This window comes from Fukomys damarensis, unplaced genomic scaffold (genome assembly GCF_012274545.1).
Source record: "Fukomys damarensis isolate Sample0158 unplaced genomic scaffold, DMR_v1.0_HiC HiC_scaffold_33, whole genome shotgun sequence".
In the NCBI taxonomy this organism is placed as follows: Eukaryota; Metazoa; Chordata; class Mammalia; order Rodentia; family Bathyergidae; genus Fukomys; species Fukomys damarensis.
The window spans coordinates 51,481,728-51,508,652 of NW_022900945.1; the positions used below are offsets into that span (position 1 = coordinate 51,481,728).

The 26,925-nt window shown below is 41.7% G+C and overlaps 1 protein-coding gene across 4 annotated transcripts in view; it reads right to left on the reverse strand.

Moving 5' to 3' along the window:
* The window catches only part of Otud7b (OTU deubiquitinase 7B), a 63,058-nt gene that overhangs the window by 33,367 nt on the left and 2,766 nt on the right, over window positions 1–26,925 (reverse strand). Inside the window, exon 1 of one of the 4 annotated variants that reach the window (XM_010616365.3) lies at window positions 26,755–26,802. The exons of 1 other annotated variant lie outside the window; for it this stretch is intronic. Coding sequence is in view for 1 of the 3 variants with exons in the window: in XM_010616362.3 (XP_010614664.1) it covers window positions 26,628–26,631 (4 nt within the window). In the remaining 2 variants the exon portion in view is untranslated. Of the gene's footprint in view, window positions 1–14,720; window positions 14,740–26,627; window positions 26,649–26,754; window positions 26,803–26,925 lie in introns of those variants that run through there. 2 more of the 4 variants (XM_010616362.3, XM_010616366.3) reach the window with 2 other exon arrangements.

Consider the following 26,925-nt stretch of genomic DNA (forward strand, 5'->3'; position numbering starts at 1 on the left):
CAAAGCATTTCTTTAATTGTGTTGTGTAGATCAACAACACAATTTTCATGAGCCAGCCAGTCTTAGTTTATAAAATCCTTCCATACATCAGTGCTTGCCTGTTCTGTATTCCTTCATACATGTTTGCGCTAACCCTGTAACATAAACTCAACATGCGGAATAAATGAAATGAATTCAAAATTCACTTGTTATTGGGCCTGGGATTTGGCTCAGTGGTTTCACCACCTGTCTCCCAAGCACAAGGGCCAGAGTTCGATCCCCAGTACTGAAAAAAAAATTCACTTGTTATCTTTGCTTCTCTCCCCTACTTCCACTTCCACGCTCTCTCGAAGTGATGGCAGCAATCAGGAATAAAAACAAGTTAGTATTAGTTAAGTACTTTCAGAAAACACTTTTTAGCAATGAAACTCCTGCAGCTGGTCTCACCATTCCCAATTTACAAAAAGAAAAACAAAAAAGGATTGAAAAATCAGGTAGGTGGTCCAAAGTCTGAACCGAGAGTCTGAACTTATGATCTTTCTTCTATACCACACAGCCTCCTACGGGACAAGAACTGTGCTAATTTTATAACAGGAAAGGGCTGTGTCTATTGTACTGATCAAGACTTCACCATCTGCCTTGTACTTCTCTACTTAAAATCCTACCAATGTCCACCTCCATAACCTTACCTCTACAAACACAAAGACCTCCATCTCCACACTGCAGCATCCTAGAATTGGACACAGCCATTTCCTAAAACCTTTAAATCTTAAACTCATCTTATTCTGGCACAACCCTGTCCTTATCCAGCTTTTCCTCTCTACTTCCAAATCTGCTTACTCACTCATTAAAATATCCAATCTCAGACCAGGGACTTAGCTCAGTGGTTCCACTGCCTGCTTCGCAAGTGCAAGGTCCAGAGTTCAACCTCCGTTACCCAAATCAATCAATCAATCAATCAATCATCCCATCTCAGGGCTGGGGATTTGGCTCAATGGATCGGCCACCTGCCTCACAAGCGCAAGGACCCAAGTTCGCACCCCAGTACAAAAAAAAAAAAAAAAAAAATCCCATTTCGGTCAGGCATGGTGGCATACACCTGTAATCCCAGAGGCTGAGGCAGGAAGGTTGCTGGGAGTTCAATGCCAGCATGCGCTACACCATGAGTTCAAGGACAGCCTGAACTATGTAGTGAGACCTTGTCTCACTGCAAGAAAGAAAAAAAAACTAATCTCTTAATGACCTTATTCATTAATTCAACAGAAATTGATGGAGTGCCTACTGTGCCTTAGGCACTGTGCTCAAGATGAAACATACAATAGTGAACTAGACAGAGCGCCCACCCTTAAACTTCTAGTATGGGGGGGGGGAACACAAGGTTTCCCAAGCAATTATACTAAACACTGGGAGAATGTTAACTCCTGTAAACAGTCTGGAAAAACTTCCCCAAATGATGTTTTATCTAAGAAGTGAAGCAAGAGAAACAATCGGAAGATCATTGATACAGGAAGCAGATTAAACCTGTATCAAAGCTCACTTGTAGGAAGGAACACAGAGGTGAGAACAATGGAAAATGAGGATGAAGAGGGGCCTACCAGACCCTTCCAAGGGATTTGAGATTTCGTCCTAAAATGAAGGGTTGAAAGTCAGGGCAGAAAATGATTTAAATTGTTAAAAGGTCATGCAGATCACCATGACACAAATAATTTGGAGGAAGCATAGTGGATTTAGAGAAAACTGGCTAGAACATTACTGTGAGAGTGAGGAGCCACACAAGGATGACAGCTATAAAGACTGAGAAAAATGAAGGATTCCACTTTATCCCTTCTTGACTGACTGCTATGAAACCAATGACTGTTTACACCTCCCTATCTACTCAGCTGGGACCTTCCCACCCCTCATTCCCCAGAGTTCAACTTCTCGGCTACTAACTGGAGCCACTAAGCAAAACAAGATTGTGCACAAGCTTGTTCCAAGCCTGTTGGTGCATGCCTGTAATCCCAGCACTGGGGAGGCTGAGTCAGGAGGATTGCTGTGAATTTGAGGACAGCCTGGGCTACACAGGGAGAACCTGTCTTTAAAAAACAAAAAAACCATACAATTTTGTAGAACAATACATATAGCATTCAATCTCCTTTCGATCAAAACACTGCCATCTTTTGCTTGACTTTGTTACTGCCATCGATCTTCTCAGCTACTACCCGACACATTCTCCGTTCTCTTTCAGCCTCCCAGTCAATTCATACCACCTCACTAACGCTTGGCAGATGATCCTGCCTCCCACTTCAAAAGAAAAAAACTACAAGGCAAGAGAGCTACTTTAGGCTTCCTCCCTGCCTGGGTGTTGATTACTATTCTCTCAGAAAAACTCCTTCAATTAGACGGCATTCACTGATGCCGCTTTCTCAACCTACGAAAACAAGCTCCTACAGAAGGAGAAAGGTACTGTCTTAGAGAAAAGATCATCACAGCCCTCCTATTGCTGACCTCCTTGCAGCTGCTAGGCCACCTTCGGGACCCCTCTTCCCGCACCGGCACACTCACGGCTGCAGCTCCCCACTGTGTATCGCCCTCCGAAGAAGCTTCATTCACGACACCAGCAACTAAAGGCTAATGACTGCAAAGGTCTCCGCGGCCTCAAATCGTTCTACCTGCAGGTTCTTCGAACTCAACTCAGAAACACAGAAGTGTGGGCTCTCTCTCCACCCTCTCCAGCCATCTGAGCCCTCAAGCCACGAGCCACGGAGCCACCCTGTTATTTTTCTCTTGCCTTATGCTCACAAATCATCTTACAAAGTTTCACTCATTTTACCTTTTAAAAAGTCTCTCAAATCCAATGCTTTCCACAGGCTACATCTCTTTTATGCTAAGGTTTTTATAACCTGGACCTAAGAAAACAGCTTGCTACCTTCTCTTTTCTCTCTCCAACCACTGATCATCCTCTACAAACATCCACTGCAAAGAATTTAAAAGGTAAATATGATAGCTTCCTATCTCACTGCTCTGAATTCTTCAGGACTGAGCCAGGCGTGCAGGCCCACATCTGTAACTCTAGCACTCTGACGCAGGAGGATCATGGGGAGTTCAAGGCCAGCCTGAGCTACATGGTGAGACCCCATCTCCAAGAATAAATGAATAAACCCTAAAAATAATAAATCCCTCAGGGACCAAAGCTTAAAATCTAAATTTCTACACACCACAGATGAGGCCCTTCATTTCCTGGTCTATTTCCCTCCGCGTACTGTAGTTCCCCGAGCATATTCTTCAAACTTCAGTCCCTTGAATATACTGTTCCCTCGCCTGCAATAACTCCCGGCCTGGCAGGTAAGTTTTAAGACCAACGTGGCTATTACCTCACTGGCAAAGCCCTTTCAGGCTTCTCAAGGTAAACTGCTCACTTCCTCCCTGTCCCCACTACGCCTCTGTACGCCACATTCTATCAGAATTTTATCATACGTATGGTATGTGTGTTTATTTATTCACGTTTGTCTCCCCACTAAACCAGGAGCAATTTGAGGGCAAAAATCTTGTCCTGTTCATTCTGTATCCTTAGCATTCAAGCACCTAACACTCAACTTTTATTCAAATAAATTGAAGTATATTTGTACAGGATCCAACTAGGAACACATACATACAAGCCCCAGTCTTGTACTCAAGGCAAGTCTAAAACACTGACTCAACTCAAAGACGTGCTTAAGACTGTTATAGGATTTTAAGTGCAACAGCTTTCTCTTCCCAAAAATTACTCAGCCAGACTAATGTAGTATTAAAATCAGTCTGCATGCAATGACTATCCAAGTACTAAGTAAAAGAGAAGAATAATCCAAACTTAAACACTGGTGATAGAGACCTTTGTGAAAACGCCTGAGAAACTATGTAGATGACTAATTCATCTACAACATCCCCCAAAGCTTCTCCATGCTCACTCTACAAAGCTCACTCTATGCCCATGCTCCTGGCTCCACTAACAAACACATTAGGGCTGCCTCTGAGTCTTCTCCAAAACCTCTCAAGACTCACTGAAAAACTACAACACTCAAGACTGTCAGGAATTTTCAAAGATCAGAGACTCCTCCGTGTTTATGCTGTCAGTCCCAAGGAATCAGACAGGGAGAGAAAAGAGGGACAGAGGCTTAGAAATTTCACACAGTTCTTGATTAGGTGGGAAGAGATGAATGACTGTTTTAGCAGATTGTTTTTCGTTAATATAAATCCTCCCAACAAAACAAAATATAACCTTCTTAGAGAGAAAGAGGATATGACAAAATCCCACTCCAAAGAGACCTATGCAACAATGTTATAACCCAGAGATGCATCTTATAGGAAGAAATGAAGTTAAAGAAAGTACTATTTTAAAGTTTCAGATGTTATTTCATTTAAATATCCTAACAACTCTACATTTGTAACATTAACCCCATACTATACATTAAAATGCCAAATAAAGCCCACAGAGGTTAGGTAATATACTCAAGGCTGCACAGGTAAAAAGTGGTACAAGCAGGGCTTTTATAAACCAGCCAATCTAACCCCAAAGACCACACACTTACTCTGTACCACACTCGGTCTAGGGAGCTGAGCTAGGACAACACGGGCATTTCATCAGGACCCAAGTCCACTCTCGTTTTAGTGACATCTTTCACCAGATGACTCCTCAAAAATAACAGCAAGTGCCTGTCCTTTCCTAGGTAGGAAAAGCTACACAGCTCCCTCGCTCCCACACCTGCAGAAACAGCAGTTTCACAGATCCTCACTGTAATTCTAACGTCTGAACCTCCCAGTCCCGTCAGATGATTGCACCTCCTTCCACTCGTCCTTCACATTCCCGGGCTGTGTATACTCAGGTAATGTCTACTTCACTCCCCTAAATCAAATCTAAAGGAGGGAAAAAGCCCCATTCATAGAATCTACCACCTCCAAAACAATTTGTTTACCACGTGCTACAGTGGATTATACGACTAACATCTAAACCATGGCTTCATCACTGCCATTGGTTATATGCGTGTGTCAGAATAAACTTTAGCCATTTTTTTCAATAGTTTCTTCTCCACCCACCTAGTGCCAGGAATCGAACTCAGGATCTTACACTTGTCAGGCAGGCACCACTGACCTAAATCCCCAGCACTTTTTTTTTGAGACAGGGTCTCACTATACAATCCAGGCTGGCCTTGAATTCACTATGTAGCCCAGACTGGCCTCAAACTCACAGGCAATCCTCCTGCCTCAGCCTCCCCAGTGCTCAGATTACAGGTATGCCCCATCACACCTGGCTGTGTGCTCTCCTTGATTCCTAGCTATTGGTTATTTCACCACCAGGTACAGAATTAGCATTCAAGGAGAAAAGTCAGCAAAAGAAAATATTCAAATTACAGTACTACCTGAAATTAATTCACCTCATAAATTTCTTCAGGTAAAACAATCCCTCAGCACTCCTTTTTAAAAAGCCTCAATTAGAAAATAAAACCTGCCTTTCATAAAATTATATATTCAGTTCAAAGAAAAATATTTTATTGCTATTTTTATTTTTTTAAATTGTCTATCTTTAGGTTCCATCCATATAGCTCCATAGCTCCTGGCCTTATGTAAACCTCGTTTGTGCTCCTTGCCATCGGCCCAGTATGTAAAGCACCCACCTGGGATGTGCTGTTACTATAATCCCTTACAGTATCTGTCGGCCCTCCAAATCCTCATATCTTAACTTCCCAACAAACCTATTAACAGTAATTTATTCAAACTTTGCCAAAATGGTCTACCTAGGTACTGCCCCAGGGCCTGGGGACACAAATAAGAGAATCCACCATCCAACCTTTAGGGAACTCTAACAGTAGGAAAAAATCTAAACATGTTAGTGTCCACGGGGCAGAAAGGAGGCATAGGGGAGGAAACCAGTTAGCCCAGATGGATCACAGAAACTTCTGAAACTCTCAGCTGAGTCATTAAGGGTATGTAGGAGCTCCCCAGGCTGGAGGACAAGAGTATATTCAAGAAACCGGGCATGGTGGCACATGCCTGTAGTCCCAGCACTCCAGAGGCCATGGCAGGAGGATCACAAGTTCAAGGCCAGCCTGGGCTACAAAGCTAGTTCAAGACCAGCCTGAACTACATAGCGAGACCCTGTCTCAAAAAAAACAAATTAACATTCAACAGAAAATTAAGATCCTTGATGCTGACACCTTTTCAATAAATTATAAAACATATATAAACTATAACCACTTATAACATATTGCTTAGTATATAGCAGAAGCCTAAAAATACTTGTGGTTGTTTCCAAATTATTCATGCTAGTCCATGTATGTGGATAAGTGAGCTATTTATACTTAAAACAGGCTTATAAATGTTTGAAAACATTTACTGATCTCTGATTTGCCCCCAAAATATATGAGCAAATATTTCTGTACAGCTGTCTATTCACTAACTTCTTTTGTTATAATTTTTGTTTTTAAAGCATTTTGACAGCCTTATAGTAAAATTTAATAACTAAATACTTTGAGTTTTTAATTCTCTTTTCTGATTAATAAGAAAAACACATATACACAGAGAAGTTGATAAAGCCCAAATGATTCCCAGAGAGCAAGGAACTGGGACCTAAGCATTCTGAAGCTGAATCTATGGTTCTTATCAGTTCTCCACAAATTTACAGCACAATCAGCCTAGTCATGAAAACTCCACGAGCTAAAAGAGCTTTTACTATCTTACAATTAAAATATCCATGCTCATCTCCACTGTCTCCTAGCTTATTATCATCCTCTGGCCCCCATCAACCCCACAAACACACCTATATTTCCAGGCTAGAGCTAAAAAGCACGCAGGCCGCGGAAGTAGCTCAGGGGTGCTGTGCCTATCGGACAAGTTCAAGGTCCTGAGTCGATTCCCAGAGGGCAGAGCGGGGTAGAAATCAGGAGGCGCACAAACTCCAACCTGAGGTATCCTAAACATTATTTGGTCTCTTTCATTTGTATCAGTGATGCCTTAAGAAGCTAATATTTTTTTTTTAGAAGCAACCAAGCTCATACTTAAGTAAAAGTAGTTAACGAGCATTATAATACAATCTGACAATTCTAGTCTACTGGGGAATTTATTTTATTATTTATATAACATTTCACATTTGGGTCTAATGTGGAACAAACTTGTGGGAAGGTAAAGAAACTCAGTGTTTTTCCATGTAGCACATTACACTTTTAAAACTACAACATCAGAGGTCATTTCATTCCATATTCTCAAGTTACACAAGAACACAGAACCGGGTGAGATTAAGTGACTTGTTCAAAGTCACAGAGCTAACTAGTGGTAAAACTAGGTATAGGAAATAAATCCGATCCACTAGTCATCTTTCCTTGACTTCACTTATATCACTAGCTCTCAACTCTACATAATCTATTTTGTCTACTTATCCACAAAAACTACCTTCCCCCGGCCACCCAGCTACTTCTGTAGAAGTGCACCAAATAAAAAGATAAATATTAAGAAAATCTAATCACTTAAGCAAACTATGTTCAGGAAAGGAAATCGTCTATAAAGAAAATCATGAGGGTACACCAAAATCAAATCATTTTTGTTATGCTCATGACTACTACAGATATAAACTGGATTTGAAAGTATTCTGTAACATTATATCCTTTTGTAACAGGTAAATCTTGGAATCAGATGTCCATCAACTGGAGACTGAATAAAGATGTGGTCTTTTTACAAAATGGAGTACTACTCAGCCATAATGAATGATAAACTAGAGACATTTATAGCTACATGGACACCTTGAGGACATACTCTCAAGTGAAATAAACAGGACACACGTGTAAATCCTGAATTGTTTCTCTGGTGTGAGAAACTGAAAGTGTAAATGAGGACCAAAAATGTATAATAGATAATGTGAAATAAACAGAAAAGGTTCAAAGGGAAAGGGGAACTAGGGAAGGGGTGGGGGAAAGGGAAAGAATAAAAATGAGAAAAGAAGGAAAAAAACGGAGATAAAGCTTCTGTAAATAGGGAGGGGTGGAGGGGGAAGGGAAGGAAGGGGGACAGAAAAAAACAAGAACCAAGATGTATCAGGTACAGGTACAAAACCTCAATGTGGAATGTGATCACAATGTATGCCTAAAACGTTCCGATAAACTTATGAGTTAAAATAAAACAAACACTATATCCCTTAAGGTCTTAAGTTTGACAGCAAGAGAGCAGGACAAAACCATATTACAAAGGGATAGCTTTTTCTTTTCCACTGATAATCTGAATCTACAACGTATTTCTCATACACTACTCAGAAACTCACAGCTATAGCTAAATTTTAACAGGATAAAGCATAAAATAAAACCAAGGCAGAAATAAAGCACCAACTTTCAACATATTCCTTCTCGCCTCAAAGTGTGAAGAGCATCATAGCAATAACTTTCTCTGCATTCACATTTATTCAAGCTTATTTGTAAAACAGCAGCACTTCTCCCTTTGGGAAGGACCACCATCAGCACACGGCAGCCGGGTCACCACGGTCTCCTACACAGTCATCTTGACAAGCACTCACTGACCAGGCTCAGCGCCCGGCAGCTGCTGTGTGGAGGGGATGCACGGGTCAAGGCATCACCCTTGCTTTCTCTAAGTTCATCCAATGGACTAGCTCCAAAGAAAACCGAGAGAACTATCAGCTCATCTCCTTTAGTATAAAGATTTGAGAGTATCAGGGACCAGGGACAGAAAAAGATGAAGAAATTGTGAAAGGTGAAAGGTCTTTTCAAAATTCAGTCAACAATCTGCTTTCTTGGATTACTGACATCCTATTCCTCACTAAGAATGACAGTCATCAAAAGCTGACTACCTTTTCATGACAATACCTAACCTCTGGGCTCTACATTTATATTTGGTTTTGTTTTGTTTTTTTTGGTACCGGGTCCTTGCACTTGCAAGGCAGGCCACCGAACCGCTGAGCTAAATCCCCAGCTGCATTTATATTTGTGTTTATTTGTTTTTGTTTTTTGAGACAGGGTCTTGCTGTGCAGTCCAAGCTGGCCTCAAAGTCGCCATGAACTTCCTGCCTCAGCTGCCCAAATGCTAGGATTACAGACATGCACCACCACACCTGGCAAGAAGTCATACAAAAAAAAAAAAAAAGGACATTAGCAACTCAAAATCATAAATTTCCCCCTTAAAGTACTGTATATTCTTTTTTTTTGTACTGGCATCAAACTCAGGACCTTGAGTTTGCAAAGCAGGCTCAGGGCCACTGAGTTAAATCCATGACCCAGCACTGTATATTCTTTTTTTCTTTTTTGTTACCAGGGACCAAACTCCGGCCCTTGTGCTTGCGAGGCGGGCGGCGAATCCACTGAGCCAAATACCCAGCCCCCAATACTGTAGGGGCCTAGCTGATTCAATCTGTAAATGCTAACATAATCTCAGTAAGAATCTAATATAGGGCTGGGGATGTAGCTCAGTGACACCGCACCTGCCTCACAAGGGCGAGGCCCTGAGATCAATCTCCGGGGTGTAGGGAGTCTAATATAAAGTTTTATTTCTCCAATCCCTTTCCCAAATGGTTTACTAATATTTAATGCTTAGTAAATATTCTTCTATAGAAGGAACACTGAACAATGAAGTCTTGAAAACTGAAACATTCACCATTCATTCAAGTACCTTTTTAAGGTTTAGCCAACATTTACCACATACCTGTCGTATCACACACTACTGATAGATTAGACGCGTCCATGTAAGTCACCTCATTCATCTCCTGAGCCATGCCCAGATACTCCTCAGTCTCCAACACTAAAACAATGAGATCCCTAATACCAAACAGTTTGGACACTTGCAATTTTGATCCCTCCTGAATAATCTCCAGAACTCAACTGGAACTCAATTCCTACTGTAACTGTGCTCCTCCTGACTCTCAGTCTTAAGCATCTGTTAATGGTTTCCACTAGACAGTGCTCAAAAGAAATTCTTAGCTTGGTTTAGTGGTGCACACCTGTAATCCTAGCACTGAGAGAGTCTGAAGCAAGAGGACCGCAAATTCAAGTCCCGCCTGGGCAATTTAGCAAGACCCTGTCTCAAAATAAAAAATAAAAGGGCTAGGGACGTAGTTCAGTGGGCACTGTCCCTGGGTTTGATCTCTAGTGCTGAGGGAGGGAAGGAAGGAGAGAGGGTGGGCAACCCTGTACCTATTCTTAAAGTGCTGACTCCAGAATAAACACTACTTATCCCAGATACAGAGCATGGTGGTAATGGTCATAATCTGAAGCAATTAATCTCTCTGATAACACAAGCTAAAAACTAAACGTAGAAGGCTAACACACTGATTTCAGGTAAACAGAAGACCCTGGATTCTGATATTCTTCTCAGTCTCAAAATTATTTTCTAGAACTCCAAATAAAAAAAGCATTTTCTATTCAAATTAACCTAGAAGGTAAATTTGACCCAAACGTCATCTGTCACAACTAAGCAGAGAACTAGGGGGAAAAAATAATATTCCGACTGGCATGACCACATTACAATGTTGACAACAGATTACTCACCTTTGTGCTACAAGAAGGGACTTGCAAGTGGTCAAGGAACTGGAAGCCAAGGAAACAAACAAAACTTTCCCAATCCTCAAAACACAAACACATCCAAATGCCAAAGCAGATCACACTGTCCACTCTATTCCCAGGTATGAGTGGGTGAACAGGGAGTGGGGAGAGGGCAGAAAAAGGAAAACCATTATCAGGCAGGTGTGCCTGACAGCCCAAGACAGGTTTCTTTCTGGGATTCATCAAAAAAAAAAATGTTTAACAAAAAAAATACTGTGGAGGCTGGGTGTAGTAATCCCAGCACATAGGAGGCTGAGACAGGAGGATCACTTCGAGTTCAAGGTCAGCCTAAACTGCATGGCAAGATCCTGACTCAAAAAAACAAACAAAAAAGAAAAATTATGAGCTTTTATAACTTGGTTTATTATATAGTCAAAGAGCATGAAATAGATGCAAACAGCAGCACAGTATAATAATGGTTGCAGACATCCCTTTTGTAACCAGAGCTATATTTAAATCCTAGCCTTTTTTTTTGCTTCTAAACTTGAGGATGTCTCTGTGCCTTAGCTGGGACCTCGTCTGACTTTCACCTATGCTATCTTCAGCACCTTAAACAGTGCCTAAGCCACAGTAATAAGCACCCTAGATGGTTCGTGTGTACATGGGTGTAACTACCTACGTTATGGAACAGGCACGAGTACAAAATGAGATGCCATAAAAAGCATTTAGTATAACTCAGGGTAGGGCCTCACTACTGAATAGTGAAGTGTTCTTCCCTTGACTCCTCAGCCAGGTCAGAAGTTATCACAGAGGACCCAGAGCAAGAATGATGGGATCACTGGGGATTTAGCTCAGTGGTTCCACTGCCTGCCTCAAAGCGCAAGGACCCGAGTTTGATCCCCAGTACAAAAAAATAGTGCAAAGAAGATGGGAAGAATTTACTAGTAGAAGCCCTAGTCACAAAATCTAGCAGTATTTAGTATTGGCAGATGACATTAACAACACCAGGCCCTTAGGAGCATAACAAATGTTAGCTGATTCAGAAAATGCTCTTTTCTTTGTTTTTGGTACTGGAGATCAAACTCAGGACCTTGCACTCACAAGCCAGGCATAGTGTCACTGAGCTAAATCCCCTGATGAAAATGTTCTTTTGAATCCTTAGGTTATCAGCTACCACATAGATACAAACCTGGCCAAAAAGAAAAAAAGGTAAAAAAGAGTGGGATCTTAAGTAGATCTAACTGTATTTAAACATCAAATACAAGGGGGGAGGCAGGAATTTTGCACAGCGGTTTCGCCTCCTGCCTTGCAAGTACAGAGGACCCGAATTTGATCCCCAGTACCAAAAAAAAAAAAAAAAAGGAATCAAATAAGAAGGATTTTTAGACAGATACTCAACCCTTTAAATATTTGCTATTAGAGGCCGGGTGTGGCAGTGTACACCTGTAATCCCAGCACTCGGGAGGCTGACGCAGGAGGATCTCTGTGAGTTCAAAACCAGCCTGGGCTACATAGTGAGTTCCAGGTCAGTCTCAACTACATAGAGAGACCCTGTCTCAAGAAAAATAAATAAATAAATAAATAAATAATCTGCTATTAGAAAAAATATTCAATTGAGCCACAATACTATATTTATTCTTCTTTTGCGGTAATAATAAGGTCTGTTAAAGCAAACTGTTCTGAACTGCTAACAAGGTAAGCCCAAAAATCCAAAACTCTCCTCCTTACTGGAAAGAGACTAATAGTCCAAAAAGACTTTACTTATATCTTGTTACTCCAAGAAACCTATCTACTTACAAGAGGGAAAATTATTTCACCTTCAAAATTGGGAGTCAGAGAGAATATGTATTTAAACCTCAAACAGCAAGGGTTTTTTTTTCCCTTGAATACAAAGAACTGAATCTCAGGAAAAGACAACTTTAAGGAGCCCAGGCCACTGCTACTTTACGAGCACCATAGACACAGAGTACACATTTAGTGTGTAAACAAATGGAAAACCTATGCAGAACTGAAACAGCTTGTGGTTAAACCTCATCATACTGCGGTCTTCAACTTCCCATTTCATTTCCCAGGCATCTGCTCTGTTTTTAACCACTCTACCTCCCAAGCACTACGATACAGTAAAAAGAGCACTGAATGACAGCTAAAAGAATGGGCTATTTACTAGCCATAAGAAAACTCGTCACTTACAACTCTGAATGCAGTACCACTATCGAGCTTGGACTAGACTTACTGCCTTCCAAAGGTCAGAATTCAGTCAAACTCAGTTCCCTTTAAGGATAAGACCATTTGAAAATGTATACATTATTATCTCTTTCCCACAATTACCAAATTTTATTTATTTCCCTTCAAATCACTCGATTCATTAAGGAAAAATTTCACCTATGCCCTCTAAACTTGTATGTAACTCTAAAAACTTTACTCTTCACTTGGTATTTAGTACATGACTTTCTATTATTATTTATCCTCTTACACAAACATTATGTGTGGGAAAGAGACAAGTAGTACTCACAACTAATTTATTAAGTACTTGATGACTTAGTACCTGAGGCCTAACTTTTCCAAGAGCAAACATCCAATAAAATGTTCATTGTTGGTGATAACTACTACCTTGGACAAGTCACTTAAATTTTCCTCATTTGGAAAACACTCGCAATATGTAAATTTCCCGCGTTTTAACACACTGTAGCTACATAACCGACTGTTTCTCCCATTTCTTTTTTTCTACATCTTTTTTTTTTTTTTGGTACCAGGGATCAAACTCGGGTCCCTGTGCTTGCAAGGCAGGTGGTGGAACCACTGAGCTAAATCCCCGGCCCTTTTTCTCTGTATCTTATTTAACCCAGAATGTTCATTAGCAAAGGAAAATGCCTATTACAAGGTTAGTTTATTTCCTGGGTGACCCTTTTTGGCATCTCAGTGCTTCTTGCCCAGATGCTAACACACAGCGGGTGTTCAGTAGACAGGAATTTATACCCTCAGCCAGGGAGCAAACATCAAGGGAAAATTTGCATAATCTTAATTTTCATGATTTACTATTTTAAAAAATTACAAAGATGTGAGAAGGAATTTAGTGTTGTTAAAATGAGAGGCTACTTTGTGCCAAAGAGCCAGAGATTTACTTTAGGCAAAGTAGCTTGGATTCCCAAAGAAGCTGGGATGTAGCAACTCTCAAGACAGTTCTGAGAAGAGGTACCGGAAGTCTCTGTACCCGGTCAGCAAACAACAGGGACCCCAGGGACCAAATATTCTTCACAGCAAATAGTCTTGTTCCTTAGTACTGATGGCAATGTCCATGAAATAAATGCTCTAACACACAGGTAGGATCCCCATTCAAAGAGACAAAAAGCAAATATACACAAAGGAACATACAAGAGCAGTTAAGTTTGAAAAACAGGAAAATAAAATGTAATAAATAAATAAATAGAAACAGATGAGAACTTGCTGTCTAAACTACAGAGTCCACAAAGGGCCTAAAATGTAGCTCAGCAGCGCCACGCCTACCTGGCAAGCACAAGGTCCTGAGTTTGATTCCAAATACTGGGGGAAAAAAAATACAGAGTCCGCCAAAAAAATGAATATACCCTTCCATAGTTCACCGTACTAGTACATGTCTAGAAGCTAACGGCCACCACTGAGGCCAAAGGTAACTGATATTAATTTCATGATGTCTCAGTAAATTTACGACTAAAATATTTGTTTTTCTTTTCCTAATATACCTATTTCTTGGCAGACTCCATACATTTCTGTCAGCAGCATCCTTTGCTATTGTCTCGCCTCAGCTCCTTACACCGGACTATACCTTCAGGAGATTTCTGTTGTCGGCATTGCTGGGGATCAAACGCAGGCCTCACACAGGCTTGGCAGCGGTCTACCATTTACCCACATCCAAGCCCTCAAGACTTATGAACACTAAAGCCTCCTGGAGAAATCTCTTCTCCTGCCAGGCATAGTGGTACAGCCTTTAACCTCAGCACTCCTCAGGCAAGAGGATGGTAAGTTTAAGCCCAGCTTGGGCAACTCAGTCCCTTAGTGAGATGTCTCAAAATAAATTTAAAAAGGGACTGAGGATGTAGCTCAGTGTAACGGCCTTGGGTTCAATCCCTAGTACCACACAAAAAGAGAAAAAGAAAAATGGCCATGACATTACACTTCAGAACCCCAAAAGGGTATAATATATCAAGTTTAAACATACAAAATTACCAATTATTTGACTACTTTTTACCTGCAAAATGCTAGTTGCATATAATTTACCTTAATATTTAATTACCGTTGCCGGGGATTTAGCTCAGTGGTTCCACCGCCTGCCTCGCAAGCACGAGGACCAGAGTTCAATTCCTGGTACCAAAAAAAAAAATTAATTACCTACTTGGGGGTAGAAAGCTACTTTGAGGCCAAAACAACATTATACTGGGTCTATACACTACAGAATTACAGGCTTCAAATACACTATATACTTTCAAAGCTTTGAAAACTTGCTTCTGAAATTACCCAGCCCCAGTTTATGGCTATGAACATATGTATGAATGCGTCTATCAGGCTTTCTTCTTTAGGGGTTAAAGAGCTTTCTTCATTAGAGGTTAAAGAATTCCCAGTCCCCAGCAGCCTTTAGTAAGTGAACAGATAGGCTGTTTTTTGTTTGTTTTGTTTTTTTGGTACCAGGGATTGAACTCAGGTCCTTGCACTTGTGAGGCAGGCATGGTGCCACCGAGCTAATTCCCCAGCAGGCTGTTTTGTTTTTAATGCTGTCTCCAGTGAAAGTGGTCTTGACCTTGAGGACAAAAGCAGAATTTGACAGCTAGTGCAATCAGTCTGGCCACAGGAAACACACTGCCTCCAAAGCTTAGGATCAATTCCTTGAGTTTCCCCACCCGAGTGACATCACCTATCAATTACTGTTTCATTTTCCAAGGAATATTTGCTGTCACTCTTGCTCTATTTATGTGCATTTTATATAATTTCCCATGTTGAATGTTTCTTTATAACCTTTACTATAGCAGCTACCCCATATTTAAACTAACAGTTCACCAACACAATGGAAGGTCTTGTTTTTATTCATTAAACCAACCACTTAGTACTGTCTAGATGCCTGTAATGTGTAAATTACTGTAGCAAGCCCCACAGGGATACAAAGATAAAAGCCACTAAGGTACTCATCTGTTTAAGGAGCTTAACAGTGTGGTTAGAAAACACATGCCAACCACACAAAGAAGCCAAAATACAGTAATATACAAATACCACATGATAAGTACCCAAAAAATTATAGGATTCAGCTGTGGGAAAGATCATTTCCTGTTGGAGGGAAAAAAATCAGCAAAGAGATAGTTTACACTTAAAGAATGGGTAGAAAAAAAATTTTTTTAAAGAACAAGTGAATTGGGCTGGGGATTTAGCTCAGTGGTTCTACTACCTGCCTCAAAGCACAAGGACTCGAGTTCAATCCCTGGTACCCGCGCTCAAAAAAAAGAACAAGTGAGTAGTCTAACAGGAAATAGGTTTAAAGCTTAGGTGACTCCCAGGCCTGGTGGTGCACACCTGTAATCCCAGCCATCAGGATGCTGAGGCAGGAGGATTGAGAGTTCAAGGCCAGTCTGCACTACATAGTGAGATCCTATCTCAAAAAGAAAAGGAAACATCTGAAAAACAATGTTGAAAACAAGTTGCACAAAAGATAACAGTATGATCATATATAAGATTTCAAAACAAAACTGCATGTTGTGTATGAGTATATCATTGTCAGGCCTGGCCTAAACAAACAGGACAAAGCAAACAGGGTGCCTTGAGCAAACAGCAGCAGCTTCTAAGCAAATAGGACAAATGGACTCAAAATGAAGAATACAATCTCCCTGGTGCCAAAAAGTCCAGTGACTGTCTACACACCTGTGCAGACTGCCCTTGGACTCGATCATAAACACTTCAGCCCAGATTCCTTAGCCCTTCAACACCTATACAAGCCTAATTACTTTCCCAGCTAGCTGCTAATCTCTCTCCCTGGTGTTAGCCCATCTGTTCAGGGATGGAGTCTCCCGGCCAGCTGCTCACGCGCGCTCTCTCTCTCTCTCCCAATGCCAGCCCATCCATACACCGATGTGATAAACTCAGCTTTTCCCAGCCAGCTGCTAGAATCTCCTGATTGCAATTCCTGTTCTACAGATGGATTCATGGGCACTGAATCCATGCATGGATTCATGTCCATAACAATCATAGGTAGGAGAAAAGTATAAAACATGAGATGGAATCAATTCGTATCAATTTAGGCCAGTAGTTCTTTCCTAAGAGTAGGAAGAAAGGAGGCACAGTGAGACTGCACTTGAAACATTTTAAAGACTACAAGAGAGCAAAAAAATGACAAAATGTTAATAACCATTAAATTCAGAGGTTTTGGGAGATAGAAAACTCTGGCACAGTTTTGTTTTTTGCTCCAGGATATGCACTTATGTCATTATGAGTCTGAAATGGTTCTTATACCTGGTCCTTCTATTTTCTCCTTGCTCATGAGAGCTACAGAATACTGTTCCTTAAGATAATGTTCCTTGAACAATGTAAACAGGTGTCAATAACTTCTACATATGTACACTACTTGTCTGGGTGTTTTTATTTGAAGAGCTTGACATTATTTGAATATTTTATTTTCTTACAGATAAAATCCACAAAGACTGGATTGTGTGGGTTTCACCCACCTGCTTCGCAAGCATAAGGTCCTGAGTTCAATCCCCAGTTACCAAAAACACAAAACAAAAACAAAAAAAAGACTGGATTGTGTGCTCAAAATTATGTTAGGTTGCCGGGGATTTAGCTCAGCGGTTCGGTGGCCTGCCCTGCAAGCGCAAGGACCCGAGTTAAATCCCCGGTACCCTCCCAACAAAACGTTAGGTTTTTTTTTTCCCCTAAAAGTTACTAAGTATTTGAAATGTCTTATTAGGCAAAATGTAAAAATTAAATAGAGGAGCAGGTAACTGGAAGAATAAAGGAGTCACTAAAACAAAAAGAATAGGAGGAGCAGGGTGGTCCCCCTTCCCTTCAGGGAAACACCATTAGATCAGTCTGAGGCTGAAGAAAGCCCCCACATCTCTCACACAGCGGGCACAAGAGGCGCCTGCAACGGGGTGGGGTGTGGGCTGGAAACACTAGACAAGAAGGAAGTTTTTATTACCATCCCAAATCAGATGGGGGGGGTGGCGGAGGACACCACCTTCCCACATAACCTAAATGCCAGTTTAACCAAGTCATCTCCCTCAAAACAAAGCCAAGGAAACTGCCCCCTATATAAGAATTCAGACAAGGACACATTATGAGTAGCTCTTTTATGCCTCCTCTCTCCCCTCCCTTTTCCCAAACACTCACAAACAAAAACAAAATGTACCTTTGCCCACTTGAGAAAGAATTACGAATTGGCAGCTCTGCTAAAGTGGACAACTTCCAACCAAAGCCCTTCTCTGGGGATGATGTTAACAAAACTTGGAAAAAATAAATAAATTTGAGGAAGGCCAGCAAAGGAAGGCACTCATTTTTTTTCTTTTTCTTTTTCTTTTCTTTTGAGACAGGGTCTTGCTACATAGTTCAGGCTGTCCTTGAACTCACTACATAGCCCAGGCTGACCTTGAACTCCTGGCAATCCTCCCGCCTCAGCCTCTGGGAGTGCTGGGATTACAGGTGTGCACCACCACACCCAGTGGAAGGCATCCAACATGCCCCCCTGGGGTCCCAATTTACCTCAAAAAAAAAACAAAAAACAAAAACAAAAACTAAGAACTTCTAAGATGTACTCTATCTTATTCTGTTCTCCAGCAAAAATGACCAGAACACAAAATCCAAACTCTCACTTTAAAAGCAAATAATTTCCCTCCACAAAAATCCAATGAAATTAAAAACACAAAGAGGAAAGATTCTGGAGAGACAGAAAGGAAAAAGGAAGTAAAAAGAATTAAGATGTGCTGTATACATGCACCAATTCCCCACACTGAATGTAATCATGTGCTAGTAAAAACATAAAAGATTTTTAAAAGATTTAGAATCCAAGTACAAGACAAATCTTATTTTTCCTTGGTGATAAAGTCCCCAATTTATCATGTTTCTTTTAACAAGTTTTATTGACACAACTTAAAACTACATTTAAAAGAAAACTACTTGAAAGGAACTTAGCAGAACAGATAAATTTATCTATATACTCAAACAATACCTTAACATTCTACATCTGAACCATTTCAGTTGAAGAATCCTAAATCCTGTTCATCCTACTCCATGCACCCAACTACCCCAGATCAAAAAATCCCTTTTCCCAGTAATATTTGCAGCACAGGTCTTTCTCAGTTAAAGCCAGGAAATCTCTCTGCTCAGTTTAGACTGGTTAAAAGGACACAGTGGTGGCGAACCTATGGCACGCACACTACGCTGGCGGTCTGTACCACTGGAAGCTCTCAAAGGCTCGCCATCACTGGAAAAGAGTATAAAGTCTCCCTCTCTTCCAGCACAATGCAAGCTGGCAGGAAGAAACAAACACTGGGATGGGATATGGGAGAGAACAGACCTGTAAGCGGACATTTATTAATCACCTACCACATCCAACCACTAAAGACTGAATTTCAGGCCAAGCTCTCACTAAACAACTTCTATGACCCCAAGTAAATGAGCCTCAGAGACTACACTTCAAAATGAAGAAGTCCAAGAAAGCCTAACAGTCCCTGCAGTTCCCTAACTCTATAAACAGAGCTGCTCTCAACGCCTGTTATGGTTAAGTACACATAACATCACTGCAAGGCCTTTTCCTTTGTTCCTCTCCACCCTACTCTCTACAGCACTCATAAATTGTCACTTGATGCTATAGTATTCAACTGGCTCATCACTTACTACAGCACCAGATGAAGCACTCCCGTGGTAAAGAGAATGCCTTGGATACACAAGGCCCTGAGTTCATCCAGCATCCAAAGACAAGAAGATAAAGCTCTGTGACTAGCCTTGCCTACCTCTCCAGCCCTAGCTACCTCGTCTACCCCTCGTCTAGCCCAACCTCGTCTTCCACCCATAACAATTACTTAGTAATTACCTGAAACCTGGCTGTTTCACTCTAAATTTGGGGTTTTTTAATGGTATTGGAAATCAAACTTAGGGCCTTCACATACTGAGCTACATCCATGGCCCTGTTTTTTTGTTTTTTGTTTTTGTTTGCAACGGGGTCTCACCAAGTTGACCAGGCAGAGCTCGAACGTGCAATCCCAAGTGCTAGGATTACAGGCTGGTGCCACAGCACCCAACTCCTTTTAAATTTTCTTCAAGCTGCTTTCTCAGCCAGTCCTCCCCAGCCTTCAGCAGGGCGGATGCACAGCTCATCTCCCTGGAGTTAGCTGTTAAATGTCATCTCGCTCCTCCCCATCTCTGCTTGCCGAGGCAGAACGGACCTCTGGACCCCGTTTACCCCCCATATCCTTCAACTGCAGCCACTATCACACTTGAGCCCATCTACAAATTGCACACCTGTCTGCTCCCACCAGACCCCAACACTCAGTCCATAGACTGTGACTCATTTCCATCTCTTTGGTGCCCAAGACAAGGCTGGCGAGATAGGAGACACCCAACAGGTTACCAGATGAGTTGAAGTAGAGAAAGCAGCAGGAAAGGAGAATGAAAGTTAGAGTTCAGGTTTGTCAGTGCCACAGTCTTTGCCCTCGGGCTAAAGGCTAGTCCTAGCACAACCTAAAAATGCCCCTGGCTACAGCTACAACATCCAAGCAGATCAACTGCATTTCTGTGCTTAACCCCCACCTTTATTCCAGCTTTAGATTTGCAACCCGAACAGCTTTCATTTGGACGTTTTGTTGCCTTCCTTCCTTCCTTTGCTTCCTTTCCCTTCCTTCTTCCCCACCCCCTTTTTCTTGTGTTTTTGTTTCGTTTCTCCTGAGACAGGATCTGGCTGTATAGTCCAGACCTTCCTTGAACTCACTATGTTGCCAGGCTGGCCATGAACTCACAGTGATCCTCCTGCCTCAGCCTCCCGCTGGGGTTATAGGCGAGCGCCATCATGCTGAGCTTGTTGCCAGTTTAAATGCAATACATCTCAGAACTCACCGCGCAATCTGAAACAATGCAGAAAACTTCCTAACTTCTTTATTTCCGTCAGTTTCAGACAGGCAGGCTTAGTGCAGCCATACCTCACTCATTCCCCCCTTCGTCCGCTACATGGAGTACGTACCCAGCTCCACGTTTCTTTTACAATCTCTCAACCCTTTCCTCTCCCCATCCCCGCTCCCAACTCTTCCCCCCAGCCTCATCACTTCATACACCCCCGGTGTCAACCTCCGTTCCCTCCAAGCCAGCCTGAATTTCACTGGCATCCTATTGCTGTCCTAATCAAAAGTCCTGGTGGGTCTCTATTTTCTATCATTTAAAATATAACCTTATGTGCTGTGGACTCAGTGGTACATAACTGACTAGCATGTTCAATCCCCAACACCACAGATACATATAAAGTATTTAGACGCCCGGCTGTTTAAAACCCCCAGTGAACTTGGCTCCAAGCCGACCTCCCTCCTCCACATCACTGCTCCCCAGGCCAACCTCACCACCGCCCAGGAACATCTCCGGTGCAGCCGTGTTTCCGGCCGTGTTCCCGGCCGTGTTCCCACCGGTCCTGCTCAGCTGCACAACAGAATGATGTCTCCTTATTCTCTTCATTCCCACGCCTGAAGTACTTTTATTTTTTGACCTGAAATAAATTGTCATTCCTCTGGGATATTATGTATACCTGAGTACTTTCCCAAAATACCTATGATGGTCTGTTTGTCTGCAGTTATTAATAGAGGTTCAATAGGTGTTCATTCTTTCCTACTGTCCTACTCCCAACTGAACTATAAACTCTGCCAGGGCAAAAAATTGTCACTTTTCATAATACTCCAAAGCACTCGGCGTTGAACTGACCTCATAGCAGGTCACTAAAAACAACAGTTTAGTAATTTCTCCAACCCAAAACTAATGCCTAGAGGGAATAAAGGGATTAACGCATTATCCTAAAAACACAGCTGAAAAGAACCCAATCTAGTTGTATAAAGCAAGATTCCTGTCTTTTCCATCTCTGATTCACAGTTCAAAAATACTACAACCTCCTCCCTCAAAGAGAAGTAATAAGCTGTGCTCATGACATCACAAACACATAGCTTTGCAATGACTCTAAGGAGCTGTGGGGGTAGCAGGGATAAAGGACAGCAAATCAACTGGAAGAGCAGCTGCGTGCTTTTGTTTACTACCCCCCAACATTGGGGATTGAACTCAGAGCCTTCACACTGAGCTAACTACATTCCTGGTCCTTTTTTTCCCCCCTCCCTTTTTTAATTTTGAAATAGGGTCTCGCTAAATTGGCGAAGCTCGGCTAAAACTTGCAATCCTCCTGCCTCAGCCTCCCAGAATGCTGGGATCCTAGATATGAGCGACCATACCCGGCTTTTGTTTACTTCTTAAATATGGGCACTTCCCATTCCTTTTTTTTAACTGACCATATTTTCAAGGACTCTTCCCTCTGGAGGAAAAAACCTAACAGATTTTCAGGGAAGCTGATATCCCGAGGTGCCTCAAAAGAGCCCAAGACCTTCGAGAAAGCCACATAATGCAGTGAGATTCCTCCAGAAGCTGTGAGTGAACACTGGTTCTGTTTGGAACACAGGCCGCATCTACCAATCGTTTTTTTTGTTGTTGTTGTTGTTGGTACCGTGGATCGAACTCAGGTCCTTGCACTTGTGAGGCGGGTGCAGGAACCAATGAGCTAATCCCCAGCCCTACCAATCGTTCTTTAGGCATAGGCATACAGCCTAAGAAGCCACAATGGACTGATAGATTTTGAAAAGAAATTAAGTCTATAATAACATACTCAGTATAGTTTATGGACTAGTCATAAAGAGGTACATGCTTATGAAATTAAAATAGACCTTGGTCTTAATTATCCACAAATTATTTTTGAAGATTTGAGGCCGAATTTTTAATCCAAGGTTGACTGCTCTTTGCCAACAGTGTAGTCTCCTCACTCTAATATAGCTTTAGAAATTAAATTTAACATCAATACAATCCTCAAAATACTAAACAATGTGGGCCAGGGATTTAGTTCAGTGGTGCCGCCACCTGCCTTGCAAGCGCTAGGACATAAGTTCAATCCCCGGTACCAAAAAAAAAAAGAAAAGAAAGAAAAACTAAACGATCTGGTTTTAAGACTAATGTATTTTGTATCTGGGCATGGCGGTGCACCCCTGTAATCCCAGCACTTGGTAGGCTGAGGCAGGAGGATCACCATGAGTTTGAGGCTGGCCTGGGCTACATAATGAGACCCTGTCTCAAAAAAACTAATGTTGTTTTTCTGAAGAGCAGAATAAAATAGTTAACAGGAAAGGGGGAGATAGATCATTCTCAAAGGGGAAGGGATAAGGGATGAAAAAGAAGAATTAGGACATGTTATGTACACGTTCCAACTCCATATAAGGAATACAAGCATTTTGTAGTGAATACATGCACTAATAAACTCATTTTTTTAAAACCTTAATGCATTTTCAAAGCAAGAAATGTTATTAAACTCTGAATTCCTGTACTAGTGCCGCTCCCTGTATTAGCAGAGATAATTTGACAGTTAAGTGCACTTAAAAGTATAATGCCATCCTTACACCCTCATAGACACAAGCTCTAGCCTGAAGATGTCCCCTCCCCTGTACAAGCAGAGTTCATCACCGTAAAGTGAACCAAGGCCAAAACTTAGGCAAGAGCAGGAATCTTAACGCCTCCTGGCTAAATGCCTTCAGGCCAGGGTGGTACCAAGAGAAGCTTAGGGTCACAAAGGACAGAGCAAGCGCCTGACTCCCAGTCCCCTCAGCTCCTGGGCCAGGGCTCTTACTTCCCATGAAATCCACCCTTTGTTCTGAGACCTACAATGACTCTATTGACCCTTCGATCACACCCAGCGGTCTGGCCGGAGTCCCCCCGTCAGCACCGCCCAGGACTGCACCAACCCACATTCTCCCCAGGCTCTCACATGGATTCCCCGCACACACAGCTTAGTCATTCATACGCCGTGTGCGCTCTGCGTTCTAGACTTTCTATTTAAAGATCCTTTCTTTTCTCTTATTCCTAACACAGAAAATCCACTTCCTTTTACTCGAACGCTGTATCTGTCTGATGAGGACAGAGAAGTAACTTGTCCAAAGTCACACAACAAAATACAGAACCAAAATTTGAACCCAGGTCCACCTAATTCCATAGGCCATACCTCTCTATGACTAATCCATAGCTTTCCGGGTCTGTTTCAAAAACGATTCATTCAGAAGTCCCAAGTTTATCTCACCAACTGCTACTTTAAATTTTCTCAGCAGTTACCAGTTACATACTCTACCTGAAGTACATTAAACTTGGGTTTTGTGAATTTCCCATTTATAAGCCACCTTCAACTTCCACCATTTCCTGCTCCAGGAGAAAGGACCTCTGTTTTACATCTTTTCTATCTTTCCAAACCCTATTTCTGGAACTTGGAGACTGCTTTATCTATAAGAGTATTCAATAATTATTAAGCAAGGATTTCTTAGTTTAAAAAAAAATCCCCTCCCCAAAGTCCTTCTAGCATATTAAAAAAAAAAAAACAATTTAGTCGCATGCGGTGGTGTACACCTGTAGTCCCAGCGCTTAGGAAGCTGAGGCAGAAGGATCGCTGAGTCTCAGCCAGCCTGGTCACCACAGTAAATTCAAGGCCAGCCTGCACTACATAGTGAGACCCTATCTCAAATAACAAAAAGAAAAAAAGCAATTGAGTTCAGGAATTCATGATAAAACTGCCTTGCAACTTTCCATTACACAAATTTTTAATTATCTGAAAATATGAGGAGTTACTGAGAAGATTGCAGTCTGCTATTCCAAAGCTCCTGAATTACCCTACAAAGACACTACAGAAGTCACACTTCAAAGCACTGTTTGAGGATTTTCCCTTTGGGATAAGGACAAAGGATACTGTATTCCCCTAGAGAAATTTTTACACCCAATAACGGCCTCTGCTAGATATACTTAGGAGTTCCAAAACTTTGAGAAGTGGTATTTCATAACAATATGAAAGCTTTTTTTAAACACTGGATTACTCTGACAGCATGATGGTGCACACCCATAATCTCAGCACTGGGAAGGCTGAGGCAGGGGGATCACCAAAAGTTCAAGGCCAGCCTGGGGTACACAGTGAACTCAGTCTCAAAAATACAAATAGATTTTAAAAACTAGATTATTCCATCATAACTAATTTGGTTACACGTCTCAAATTTCCAAACAAAGCCTTCTGAGAACCTCAAACAGTGGTGGGCTACCAGCTTGCTCTCTACTTCTTCCTAGGTTTAGTCAACCCCTTCATCCCCCAACACCCTGTGTAATAATATATGCACCTCAATTAAGGGAAGTTGCTAACGATATATAAATGAAATTTACCCACACATCACAACCACAGATGGCACCAACCAACTCACACAAATTAAAACATCTACTGATGGTCAAGACAGACTCTGGAAGGATAACGTGATTTTTAAAAATTATATTTTAGTCTCCAAATTAAATCTTTCTTCACTAAGGGATATCAAAAAAAGTCTAACAATTAGCACTCATTACTAGTCATCCTGCCTTATACAAGTCATCAGACAGCCCTATACTTGCCAATTTTTTTTAAAGAAGTCAGGTATTATATGAAAGGGGTAACAAAACCTATAATCCCAGCCACGCAAGAAACAGAACAAAGGATCACAAGTTCAAGGCCAGTGTGGGCAAGAGGACAAGACCCCATTAATTAACAGGTAAATAAATAGATGGCATAAGTCTATCAGGCAACACCCCCAAAAATTTAGTTTGGAAACTATCTTCCATCTTGCTGCCTGAATGCGCAATGTACAAAGCAGATACCTTTCAATTCTAAATTATTCATGTTAATGGATAATTATTGGCAGAAAGGTGCTGATGATCCAAAATGGAGACAAAAATCGACAAGCCATCTATTTTGGTTTTGGAATACAGTATGTTTTCACCATATTTACTTTCTCAATTATTCCTAGCATGAGCTAATGTGTGTATTCATTTGCAATCTCTAAGTACATAGTAACTGGCCATTTAGTTGGAGAGGTGCTCTAAGGCACACCAGCTGGCTAGTGGAAATTTGACTGCTATCCAGTTTGAATATGAGTGACACCAACTTCATTTATTTTACTGTTTTGTTCAGTAATACCCTAGCACAGCAGGTTGGTCACTAAACTTGAAAAAGATCTGCTTGAAAAACAGGAGGACAAATACTGTAATTAATCCTTTATTGTCTGCCTATATAAAGTACTCCTTGGTAAATTATGGTTTGATTCTCCCTGGCCACCCAGCATAAATCCCTGCAGACTTCTGTATCCCATCAGGAAGGTAATCTCATTTACTAATATGTCTAAATGTTTTTTTTAAAGTGATACAGAATTAAAAATATATATATTTAAGGACTTAGCGACTCTTTCTGGACCGGTCTTAACCACACCACCTCTTCTCTCTACATTATCCTTTTAAATAGGTGTCAGAAAAAAAGAGACCCAGCCTCCTCAAACATATCATACCTGTACATGTTCAGGAGAAGCCAAAAGACAGGCAAATTACTAGCTTCTGGTGTTCTAAGTAAAGCGTCTTATATAGCACTTATTTAAAAATAAAGAAAACCTGAGGTGGCGACCCGCGCTTGTAACCCCTGCGCTTTCGGTAAGGAGGAACTGTAATAGCGAAATTTTCTCGAGATTTTTTAAAAAGCGGGGGATGGCACTCGGTAAGAAGGCCCTGTGTTCACTACCCAGTACTGAACAGAAGACGAGAAGAAAAATTAAAAAGTCAAAACCTCGCTAATTTTTGGCTTTGCATTCATAAAAAGAAAACCCTCCGGAAAAGTGTTGGAGAAACTTCTCACATAAAATTTCACCAGTCAGCTCCTCTCAACTTCCCGATTTTTACATCCGTTTTGTGCCGAGAAGCCACCTTGGTTAGACACACACCATCACGAGGGGAGGGAGAAAAGACCGAGCGCTGGTCCTTCCGAGCCGGCGAGCTAAAAATACGCCGGCCCAGTAAACAAATCCCATTCCATCCCGACCGGAGCCACACCGTTAACCTAGTAATTACGAGAAGAGTGAGATCACGCAGCCCCCGGCTTACTCATCCTCAGCTTCTAAAGTTTCCATCGGCTCATGGCAACTTCTTTTTTTCTGAAGTTCATACGCCTGCCCTGGACTCTGTCTCACACGTATCTTTTTTCGCTCCCTTCCTCCATTACCGGACGCACCTCCTGGCCATAGCTAGGCACACCAAGCTTGTTTTCCTTTGACTTGAAAGTGAACTTTATCCTTGCGGTGGGGGCAGCTAACCTGCATCTGGACCGTCCTCAAACTCCACCGTCCCCGGTGGATGAGCCCGGAGCGCGCCCGGCGGGGTGGGGGGGGCAGGGCCGGAGCGC